The 12,179-nt window shown below is 46.2% G+C and overlaps 1 protein-coding gene across 1 annotated transcript in view; it reads left to right on the forward strand.

The window, feature by feature from the left end:
- Window positions 1-12,179, forward strand: part of SBNO2 (strawberry notch homolog 2) — a 67,951-nt gene that overhangs the window by 14,610 nt on the left and 41,162 nt on the right. Inside the window, exons 2-5 of the mRNA XM_043976139.1 lie at window positions 1,016-1,162; window positions 9,420-9,506; window positions 10,352-10,448; window positions 11,885-12,045. Coding sequence (XP_043832074.1) covers window positions 1,016-1,162; window positions 9,420-9,506; window positions 10,352-10,448; window positions 11,885-12,045 — 492 coding nt within the window. The remainder of the gene's footprint in view (window positions 1-1,015; window positions 1,163-9,419; window positions 9,507-10,351; window positions 10,449-11,884; window positions 12,046-12,179) is intronic.

Raw genomic sequence — 12,179 nt, forward strand, 5'->3', positions numbered from 1 at the left:
AGACAGACCAAGAGGGAAGCCAAGCTCATTTCTCCCACAACTATTCATTGGATTGGGCAATAGCTCAGGGTCAGGCTGACCTCGCCATAGTATCTAACACAGCAACGGCACAACAGAACATGCACTGAAATTGGATTCTAGAGGCTTAGCTTTGCGGCCTGGCTGTGTAAGTGATGCAAGCAGGTGACTTCCTGAGTCTGTTTGCTCATCTGCAAAATGGTTATATTTTCTCTCCCTGACTCATGTGGTATAAAACTTTATGGAAAAGTGAGCCATGCCATGAGAGAGGGCAGGGCTTCTTAACCTTCCTGATGTGGTTAGGGAAGTCTCTTTGTCCTCTGGGCCATGGAGCTGGCCCCGCTGGCCTTGGAAGGGATGGTCACTGATGTAGCCCATCCTGGTCCTTCTGGTGTTGGAGACCGGTTGGTGTTGATGTAGGCACAGCAATCCGGGCCATGGCAGGGATTGTGTAGATTGTTTGGGATGCCACATTGTCCCCCTTTCAGCCAGCATCAGTGGGTATCCTGGTTCCTATCCCACCACTGACAACTGATGGGCATTGTCCAAACTGCTCAATGACCCAGGCCCTTCCAAACATTGGCAGCTTTCTTCCGTCTGGTTTAGGGTGTCCTCAGGATTTCAGAAAGCCTGGTTTCACTTCCCACCTCTGCCTTGTTCTGGCTCTGTGACACTGCACAAGCCTCTTAGCTTCACCTTGCCCAAGCAGCTTTCTAAGCTTGGAAGTTTCAGAGCCCAAATCTGCCTTGATAGACTTAATTTTCCTTATTGAGAGATCCCTATACCAAAAAATGCAGTCTCTCTCCACTCCCTTCCCCCCTAGAAGCTGCCAAACCTTCTTGACATTTGTCTTCTGCCCTCATCCAGAGTCTGTGTGCCCCACAGTAGCCAGGATGGTCCTGGGCTCCTCAAATGGGCAGTACAAAATATAAGTGCACATCTGTGGAATGCAAATGATCAGATCCTCTTTGATGACAGTCCATCTTCTTTTTTTCAGGATTCCTCATACCTCGATGACACTTCCCTTTTCTCATCACCTGTTGGCTCCCTCTCAGATATTGCTGACTCTGCAGATTTCCAGCCTGCTGAAAACCTCAGCCAGACTCTCTGGGATGTGAACACTCCATCACAAAACCAAGAAGAGGTCAGTTATTGATAATGAACAATGTATAGAAAGCACAGAAGTGAGCACTGAGAGCTAGCAAGGATTCACCTAAAATAAGACAAGCCCAGCAAGCCTGGTTTTCTTTTTTGGTAATTACCAGACTGGTAGATTATGAGGATGAGATAATAGAAAACCCAGTGTGAATGAATTACAGCAAGGCATTTGTCAAAATCTTTGACAGTTTCTTTGTGAACAAAATAGAAAGGGGTGGGGGAGGGATAGGACAGTTGGGTAAATTTGGAACTCATTGAAAAAGCTGCTCTCTGAAGCTGTGCAGACTCAGTCTAATCCCTTTTCAAAATTTATTCCTTGATTAAAATCGCTTTCCCACTTTTCCCCTGCATGAAACATAGTTATTTTGGTTGTGTCTTTTTTGTAACAAAATCACTTAGAGGTTCATACCTTGTGAGAGTTAGAAGAGACTTTTGAGATCATCTCATTCCACTCATTAGACACATGAGGAAACTGAGACCCAGAGAAAGGAAAATGACTTGTCCAAAGTCACACTCAGTCACTTCTTGCTGTTGTATGGAGACTTGTTCCACACTTATCTCCCCCGCCCCCTTCTTTTTTCAAATGGGTGGCTTTGCGCTATTCACTTACTACTAGCACTTAGTACTTCTCAGAGGGAATTAAGCTACTTGCTTTGAGGATTGTCTGCAAATACATGTGTGATTTTTGTCAAACCTACTCAGCTTTTCCTGAAAATGTGGAGATTTGAGGTTGGCTTTGGTGAGGCTGGCTGACGTTCTTAAGCCTAGTCAGAGATGAGCAGTGCCCAACCCTGAGAAGAAGTCATGACATGTTGGAGGAAGCCTTCAACTTGGAAGAGACCCGAGTTCAAATCCTGTACCTGTGACATACTAACTTTGTAGTTTGGAGTCAGAAGACCTGAGTCTATGTCAAAATTTGTATGACCATAGACAAGTTCCTTACTTTCTCTAAATCTATTTCCCTGTCTGAAAATGGGTATAATAATCCATTGTATGACCTTGGGCAAATCCTTTCCCCCGCCCCCTTCAAGGTTTTCTGTGTCTGTCAAATGAGAAGGTTGGACTAGATGGCTTCTGGGGTCCCTTCCAACTCGAGCCTTTCTCCTATGAACAAGCATTTATTGAGTGCCTACTGTCTGCCAGGCACTGTGCTCGGCCCTAGGAATACAGAGGCAACAAGAAATAAGACTTGCCTTTGAGGAATTTACACTCTCCTGAGGCAAAGGAACATTCATGATGATAAATAAAAGCAAAATATACCTGATGGAAATGCAGAGAAATTAGGTTGCAGCTAGGAGGGCCCCAGCCCCTCCGGGTGGGTAGAGAAGGACGGGATCAGGAGCCAGGAAAGGCCTTGCCTATGAGACGGTGCTGAAAGGGAGCCAGAGATTCCAAAAGGAGTCACTCTGTGGAAATCATTCTCATCTGAGCCTCTTGATTTAACAGGAGGGCCCAGAGGGCCGGGCACTTTAACCTTATGGTCAGATATAATGGCATTTCAAACAAACAAACAAAAAGTACCCGCAAGTTGTTATTTTTTCCCCCTCCAGTAAGCTGCTCTGGTAATTATGACTCAGTCTTCCAGTAATGGGTGTTTTTTTGTGTTGTTTTTTTTTCTTCTTTTTTTAAGAGAGAGAGTTCAATGGATGCTTCACTTCTCATATTTCTCTGGCCATTTGATAGGGTTGATGGCTGCGGACTGAGCCACTCTTTTCTCTAGCCCCAACTTGTAGTAATGAAAAGACAAGCCCAGTGTCCAAGACAAGCAGTGATAGACCTGATTACCAGTGTCGGGCCCCATCCTGGAGCCCCAGGCTCTGCCTTCCAGGAGGGTCTGCACCAAGCCTGAGCACGGCCCCATCTCTGTGCTGAGGCTTCTCTCTCAGGGCTAAGCAAGGCTCCATTAAAAGAACTGGGCATGGGGGCAGCTAGGTGGTGCAGTGGATAAAGCACCAACCCTGGATTCAGGAAGACCTGAATTCAAATGTGGCCTCAGATACTTAACACTTACTAGCCGTGTGACCCTGGGCAAGTCACTTAACCCTCACTGCCCCCCCCCCCAAAAAAAAAAAAGAATTGGGCGTGTTTTCCTTAAAGAAGAAAAAGAAATTAGGGAGACATGATCACTTTCTTCAAATATGCAAACTCCCCTAGAGAAGAGGAAAGACTTGTACTTTGTTAAGCTCTGAGAGAAGAAGTCAGTAGTAGCATGATAGAGTGCAAAGGGTACTTGATTTGAAGCCAGGGGACCTGGGTTCAAAAGGAGAATCAGAAGGGGCACATAAGGAGCTGTGCACCCTTCTCTCTCCAAGTGGAAGACTCAAGACTTCTACCCTAGGACCGCTCTGATTTTGTCCCTGTTTCAAGTCTACATCTGCCGTTCTTCGGCACTGGGCACCGCCCAGTCTTGTGGTGTCTCGCCTATTCTCCGAGATCTTTCCCAGGGGGCTAACTCATCAGTCACATCTGCCAGGAATGTCGTTCCTCTGGACCTGGCCACTTGGGCTCCTCTGGAGCGCTTATCTCCCTGCTGATCTTGGGGATCGTCCCACCATCAACCACCTCTATTCTCACCTTTCCAGTCTGTCAGTTTTTCTCCTTGACACAGAAAGCAGAAGCAGAATTGGAATGGAGTGATTCTGCCTTCCCTCCATCATCCTTTATCGGATCTACACGGAGCAGCAGGTTTTCTCCTCAGCATGAGGAGTGCAGGGACTGCCTTTGTCTGCTTCTCTAGCACTAAGCACAGAGCTTTGGATGTGCTAAGTGCTTAGTAAATGCTTTCTTCAGTCATTTACTCAAAACCCCTTTTGTTTCTTGGCGCTTTCTTTCACTAAGTTCAGCTTATTCTGAGCTCAAATATTTCTGATGCTCTTCTTACCAGGCCCTGTGATGCTTTTGCAGTCAGCCTGTGTTATTGGCCCTTTCTCTCATCATCTCTACATGTCTTTTTGTTTTGTTTTTGTTTTGGAGGGTTTTTTATTTATTTTATTTTTTGTTTTGGTTTGGTTTTTTGGGTTTTTTTGCAGAGCAGTGAGGGTTAAGTGACTTGCCCAGGGTCACACAGCTAGTAAGTGTCAAGTGTCTGAGGCCGGATTTGAACTCAGGTCCTCCTGAATCCAGAGCCAGTGCTTTATCCCCTGCTCCGTGTAGCTGCCCCCTCTACATGTCTTTTTAAATTTAAGTTGCTTGTCTGAGTTTCCTGTATGTCCACATTGACCTAATTAAACAGGACGTCCCTTCTTTTCTGTTCCCCTAAACAGAATCATTTCTCTTTATGACTTAATTTCATTCCTGAGTGTTTGCTAACCTTCCTGGGTTGACTTAAGCAGTAAATCTGTAGCTCTTAGGATACCCTTGATTCTTCCTCTGAACCCTGTAAGATCAGCTTTCCCCTAATCTAGCATTCACGTCAGACTTGACTTGGCTTCCTTTTCTCTTTTCCAGATTCCAGACTCTCAGATAGAGTCGTCATTTTCACCCCCACCACCAGGTAGCTTAGTCTTTTCTTGGTGAGAATCGGCTCCAGTATAGCTGCTTTTCTCAATCATGAAGGCAGCTGTCATGCTTTGCTGTCAGCTTCCACTAGTCACCCAAATGCTGCTCACTGTGCTCTGGGTCCTGGATTTCTTTACATGAGTACCATACATAGAATGCCATTACCACTCACCTACCCCCTTTTGAATAAAGTACACTATTCCAGAACTGCATCCCCTCCCTAGGCTTCATCTCCCCAAATCTCAGTGATACCAAAGGGAGCATATTTATATTCTTGCTTTAGGATGCACTTTGCCCCACGGGTCCAAAATGTGAGGAGGGAGACACTTACTGACCTATGGGCCTTGTAGCCCATAGGGTCCCTTTGCCAAGAGTACAATATGTCTCCTCCCCACCTTTCCAGCCCCAAGGGCCAGCCTGCCCCTCTCTTCTTGTTATAGTACCCACCATTGGACCATCATGCATGCTGTGCCATATTTTTGACCCAGGACTAAACATTTTGAGTTGTAGCCCTTTCTTTACTCGCCCGTGCTTGTTAGCCTTATTTGGCACATTCATGTGTGGGAATCTGAGTGGGAGCAGGCTTCTTTCCTGGATGTTTTCTCTGAATTTCTGGATGTCAACTTCTACCCTCTTCACCTCCTAGCCTGGTGGATATTTGTCAATAATTTTCTTTATCCTCCTTTATTTCAAGACTACAGTAAAATATATTTTTAAGCCCAGTGCCCTCCTCCCCCTCCCCTGCCATTAGATGCAAACACTGCAAATGGACAATGAATTGGGCTGAGAATGGAACATGAAAGTGGATTACATTACCCTTGGTTAATTGCAAAGGCCTTTTAATAATCTCAAGTTTCTCCCTGAAAGAAAATCCCATCTTTTAAATACCAATATTTTTCTGATATTATACAACTGCAACTCTACTCTCCAAAGAATTGAAATTGAGGATCATCCAAAGGGCAATAAAAGATGCCTGGTGGGCATAAGTGAGTGCGATACATTTGCCAATACATCACAAATAAGAAATTATTAAGGAGCTGAGTAGAGAATGGTATCCAAAACCATATAAGTGCAAAAAGTGGGTGGATCATGTGGTATGAGCAAAGGATAACTAAAGGACAGCTTTTGGTAGCCTTATAACGTCAAGAGATTCAAGAAAAGCTTCCAGTACCTTTGGCTGATTCTCTGTGGCAAACCTAGAGGAGATATGGAAAAGACTCAGCAAGATAAGTAGCCCTGAATTTGCTGTGACCTCCCTTTTTGGAGGGAATACCCACATTAATGAGATTATTACAGATCCACTTAAGTATTTTTAGGGACACTCCATCCCTGGCCAGAAGCCCATCATCCCTGTGTCTCAAGCCAGAATTCAGAAATCCAAATTCGTCAGACAGCATCATCTTAACCAGTTGTCTCCACTCCAAATCTGACTCTTTTTTTGAAGCCCTCACCTTCACTTGGTGACAGTGATCACCTGGGTTCCTAAAAGCTTTAGGTTTTTGGCCAAATTTTATGATCTTAACTCACTCCATATGAGGTTAAGTGACTTGCCCAGGGTCACACAGCTAGTAAGTGTTGTGTCTGAGGCCGGATTTGAACTCAAGTACTCCCGACTCCAGGGCCGATGCTCTATCCACTGCGCCACCTAGCTGCCCCAAGGAAGAACTTTCAAATAGCTTCCTGTCTAAAAATATAATGTGCTGCTTTGTGAGATAGTAAGCTCCTGGTGCCTGGTCCCTTCAAGTAGATCCTATCAGACATGCTATTGAGTAGGGCTTCTTACCCTTTTTCCACTTGTAGCACTTTTTTGCCCCCCCCCCTCCCCCCCACCATCCTGAGAAATTTGTACACAACCCCAAGTATATAGGTATTAAAAAATGTATACATAACCTTTTACTGTTGCCAAGTTTTTTTTGCGACCCCTCCCCCCACATTCAGTTATACAACCCCTTTTGGGGTCGAGACCCACAGTTTAAGAAACTAGGTTATAGAGAGTATTCCTACCTCTCTGGTCCCATCCTGCTCTGGGATTCTGTAAATGAAGTTGATAGCCCAAATAACCATGTCCCCTGACGTCCTTGCCTGTTTCAAATGAGCCTAGTTCTGTGTTTTTGTGTGCAAATTTCAATCCCGTCGGAGTTCTGAGTCTCCTCTGTTCGGTGTTCTTCTTTTGAAGATCTTTTGTGGGGGTCGGGTCCTCTTTTGATAGTCACATAGCCACATCCAAATGGTGGCTAACAGGAGTAGAGGGAGCTCTCCTTTCTCCCAAGGACCTCAGTTTGTGCTCTTTGCGGCTCGTTGAGCCGTCACACGTTCCAACTTCCTCCATTGCTCCTCCAGTGAGGTGGAGTGTAGCTAGGTAAGCCAGCACCCATCCTCCCCATTTGCCTTTATGTGAAGAGGCGGGGCTCCCTGCTGTGTAGAGGATGGGGCATGCACCCTGTGCCCCCTCCAGGAGCTTGTCTCAGAAACTACTCTGGCTTTCCTGGTAAGGCAAAGAGATCTTCCAATGGCCCCTCTCCCCTCTTGCCCCCATTTCCTAGGGATACTTTTAGCTTTGAGTGAAGTCGAAAGATCACCAGATTTGAAGTTAGGTGCCCAGGTTTCAAATCTGCCATAAGCAGAGGCTCAGACAGTCCTCTGGCCTTGCTCCGTGGGCCGCCTGAAGGAGGGAGGCTCGCTGATGGAATTCCCTTCGTTCTGAGTGCGCAGGTTTCTTGTCAGCTAGCAGCAGTGAGAAGCCAGGGACCCCAAGGCAGAGGGAAAGAGACTGAGGCTTGGAGTCAGTCCCTTTCTCATGGGAGGTGATTATCTTTCTTATTGAGGAGCGACTAGAACTGGGAACCCCACCCTGGCTCTGGTACATATCAGTTGTGGGACCAAAGCCTTTCCAGATCCCTCCATCTTCCAGTGCCCCCTCTCAGACTGCCCTGAATTTTACCCACTTGGATTTACTTTGTGTTTATTCCATATCTATTTTTTACATTCTGATACCTCTTCATTATGTGCATTTCTCCTGATACAATGGAAATTTCATGAGGGTAGCAAGTGTTTCCCTGTTTTGTCTTTATCTCTCCGGCTCCTATGCCAGTTACTGACACATAGCAGCCATGTAGTAAATGCTTGTGGGTTGTTTGATTGCTTTGAGCCTCAGTTTCCTCACCTGCAAAATGAGGGTAATAATGCTTGGATCATGCCACCTACCTCATAGGGTGGCTGGGAAAAAAGTTCTCTGGCATCTCTGAGCCTCCCAGAAATGAGAACCTTTGGGAGAGCCAAGCAGTGGGTGGGGCCCAGGCGTCACCGGTAACAGCACACCCACAGACAAGCTATCCTCCAGCCTCACCTCTTAGTCACTGTGTGTGACTATTACTAGTGTGATTGCCCCCTTCCTCCCTCCCTCCTTCCCAGTCTGGAGCCATGTCTCACAGATGGGCCTTAGATCCTTTTCCTGCCCATGCCCTTTTGTCAGGAGAGTCCCTCTAAATGCAAGTGGCAGTGACCAGGAGCCACCCGGAGTGGCCAGAGTCCAGCAGGGGGAGGACTTTGGTGTGGTGACAAGACCCAAGCTAACCTCCTGTCTAACTTTGGAGAGCTTTAGAAGGCCGATGCAGCTATGTGGAGGGGAAAAGGGGACTGGGTTTTATGTTTAAGGGATATATTTTAAAAACTCTCTTTAATGGATTTTACAGTTTCATATACCATAATCCTCTTGTCTTCTTCTTCTTTTTTTTTTTTTTTTTAGTGAGGCAATTGGGGTCAAGTGACTTGCCCAGGGTCACACAGCTAGTAAGTGTTAAGTGTCTGAGGCCGGATTTGAACCCAGGTACTCCTGACTCCAGGACCGGTGCTCCATCCACTGCGCCACCTAGCTGCCCCTCTTGTCTTCTTTATGTAATTGAAATGTCCATGTATGTTGATGTTGAAGTCCATAATAAAAAAAGGAACAGAAGTACTGGATTTGGCATCCAAGCATCTGGATTCAAATACTGACTGTGCTATTTATTCTCTCTGTGATCTCGGACAAGCCACTCCTTTTCTCTGGCCTGCAGCTGCTGCTTCTGTAAGATGAAGGAGTAACCTCTCAGGTCTGCTTCTATTTGTAAACCCTGTGATTCTCTGACCTGAGAAGGAGACTTTGAGCAAAGAATCTGGAATACTCAAGGCAATGGGTTGAGTTGGGGGACAGATAGAGCACTTGGAACCCAGATCATCAGCGTTAGAAGGGTCCTTAGAACAAGAATGCCCGAGCTGGGAGGGCCCATTTTAATTATCCGGTCCATTCCTTCTTTTCTGTAGAGAAAGAAACCTTGCAGAGGCCCAGCAAGCTTAAGTGCTATGTTGGAGATCAAACAAGTAGTTAATGCAAAGGTAAAACTGGAATAGAGATGTCTGAGGCTTCCTCTCTACCATCTCTGACACCTTTTAATAATAAGCTGCTTTATAATTTTGCTGAAATACGACATGAGCGATATATCAGCTACTCTTCTGCTTCTCACAAAGCAAACCAGATAACTCTTAGAAAGTGGGGCAAGCCGACCGGCCTGCTTAACCTCAGGAACTCTCCAGAGATGCCCCAGACTGGACAGAAGGCCCTGGCACCCCGTCTCCAGAGCCAGTCCTCAGCCACGTGCTCCACCATAGCAGGCCTTGGCCGTTGGGCTGCCTTTAGATAAGGCACACTGGGACACAGCTGATTCCAGAGCACCTTTTGTTTGACTTGCTTGCTTTCTGCTCCCTTCCAGCTGTTCGCATCTGCGGGACAGTTTCTAGGCTTGGACGACTCAGTTGCTGCTGCTATCTCAAACACCCCACTGCTCGTGAGCTACCAGGTGAGCGGCACCTTCCTTCCTCTGCCGACCCTCCTGTCCCCCCAACCACAGCATTACGCCAGTAGGGAGCTTTACAGAATGAGAAGGTGGTTGTGTTTTTTTGTTGTTTTTTTAAAAGAGGGGTGTGGGTACACACCCTGGAAAACTCCCTATGCAGACACTCCCCTACCAGTTCCACTTCCTGAGAACACACTTCATTTTGGAAAGTCCGGTCCTGAAAGATTATAACTTCCTGGGTGGCAGTTATGGTTCAGACAACTTTCAGTTATCTCTTTTACTGGGACACAGCCCAATGTGTCTCATTAAGATTCAAGTAGAGAGTTTCAATTTCATCCCTCTCCCATTTTTTAGGCAGAAGTGCATCCAGCTAGTATACTAGACTGATGTGAATTTTTCCTCTGTTTGTCCCCCTTCTGTTGGAAATTCTAATGGAATTTCATCTAAGTCTCAGAATGTCAGAGCTGGGAGGACCCTTAGAACGTGGAATGTCATGGTTGGAAATAGATTAGAAATGGGACTAGTTAGAATGAATGAATGGTTAGCATATACAATGTTGGAGCTAGAAGGGACCTTGGCACAGAGAATGTCAGAGCTGGGAGGACCCTTAGAACAGAATGTCAGAACTGGGAGGGTCCTAAGGACATGGGATGTCAGAGTTGAGAAGAACTTTAGAGATTAACTAATAGCACTCACTCATTTTTTAGAGGTGAGAAGTCCCCCCGAGGGGCTGTGATTTTTGCCTAGAGCCTCACAGTCTAGAAAGTCCATGTTCCACCCTACACTTCCTGCCTCCTTGTCCTGTGGCCGTAGCATCTTGCCATCCTCAAGGCTTTCTTCTCTTCCAGTCGCAGACTCAGCCAGAGGACGATGATGAGGGTGATGAAGAAGAGGCAGAAGAGCTGGGCCATGCAGAAACCTACGCTGATTACATCCCATCCAAATGTGAGCAGCCAGCAGTGACTGGACTTGGCTGTCTGCTTAGCGCTCTTCTTGTTGCTCTTCCCTTGGTTTCCCTTCTCTCTGCCGTGAGCCTCAGAGGCCTCCACAGACCTCAGTTCAGTTCAGCAAACATCTCCCAGTCATCTCTGTGCCAGGCTTTCTTTCTGAGCCATGTGGATACACAGATATAAATGAAACCACCCCTGTCCTCAGGATGCTTCCATTGTGTAAGGGGGAAGGGGGAGGTTAGGGAGCAGTGAGTGCAGAGATAAGGAAATGTAGCCAATCTATAAAACAAAAGCAGAGGAAGACGGGGGAAACTGGAGAAGAGAAAAGAGCCAGGGAGCTCACAAGTCTGATGCAGAGAGTCTGAGGAAGTGCCTGGAGGCCTGGGTTCGAGTGGTCTCAACCAATAAATATGATTTCCAATTCACAAAGCACTGTATATGCATCATCTCACTCAACGTTCACCTCATGTCTGTGAGACCGACCCTCTGTATAGTAGAGGGAATCGAGGTTTAGAAGAGTGATGGAACTTGCTTTAGGTCACACAGAACCAGGATTTGTCCCCCATCCCAGACCCTCAGATCTAGGTCTGTCTTCTGATACCCAAACCAGGGCTCTTTTCACTGCTTCTCAGTGTCCCCTGCGCCTGACACCCAAGTGAGCCTTTGGGAACCTGGTTAAGGTTCATTGATAGTACAACCGATAGATGTTGAGGCCCATACAACTCATTTTGTATTCCTCCTCACACCTCCAGTGTCCCCCTCCTCCATATTCCTGCACCTTGAAGGGGAGCCCTAGTCTGGAAACTTTGAAGAACTTGAGTCTAGAAAGACCCTAAAGCCATGGTAATAACATTTCTAGAATTAGCTTATTTTGAATCACAAAACTGAGGTGTTTGTCACTCTCATGGGATTATAGGACCTAAGGAAGGGTCTTAGCTATGATCTAGTTCAATCTCTTCATGTTACAGGTAAGTATGCTGAGGCTGAGAGAAATGACATAGCTTTCCCACAGTCACACAAATATTAAGTTGCCAAACCTGCATTTGATAGGCCCCCTCCTCTGGATCCCTTATGCTTTTTTCTTTTTTTCCTTTTTTTTCTTTTCTTTTCTTTTCTTTTTTTTTTTTTCGTGAGGCAATTGGTGTTAAGTGACTTGCTCAGGGTCACACAGCTAGTAAGTGTCAAGTGTCTGAGGCCAGATTTGAACTCAGGTCCTCCTGAATCCAGGGCCAGTGCTCTATCCACAGCACCACGTAGCTGCCACCCTTATGCTCTTTCTAAGACACCACCTTGTCTCCTTTTTTTCCCCCTGAGTAGAGAGAAAGTTGGAACCACCTGGTTGAGGAGCAAAGAAAAGGCCTTGCTACAACATGGTTATTTCTGTAGAGAAAGCTCGTCTTTTCTTTTGACTGTGGAATATATTCTTTCCAGCTAAAATTGGAAAACATCACCCAGACCGTGTGGTCGAGACAAGTACTCTGTCCAGTGTTCCTCCACCTGACATCACTTACACGCTCTCCTTGCCCACCTCAGCGGCCGACAGCGGGTCGTTGTCAGCACTACAGTTAGAAGCCATCACTTATGCCTGCCAGGTATTAGTGTGTCCTTGCACTTTGGGGTGGTGGGGAATCATCTTTGTTGCATATTAAGTTGCTTTTCCTTGTCATTTGCCAATTTTTAACGCCAAAAGTGAGTTTCATCGACTAGTCACCTACATGATGGATAA

The sequence above is a fragment of the Dromiciops gliroides genome, chromosome 1 (genome assembly GCF_019393635.1).
Source record: "Dromiciops gliroides isolate mDroGli1 chromosome 1, mDroGli1.pri, whole genome shotgun sequence".
Classification (NCBI taxonomy): domain Eukaryota; kingdom Metazoa; phylum Chordata; class Mammalia; order Microbiotheria; family Microbiotheriidae; genus Dromiciops; species Dromiciops gliroides.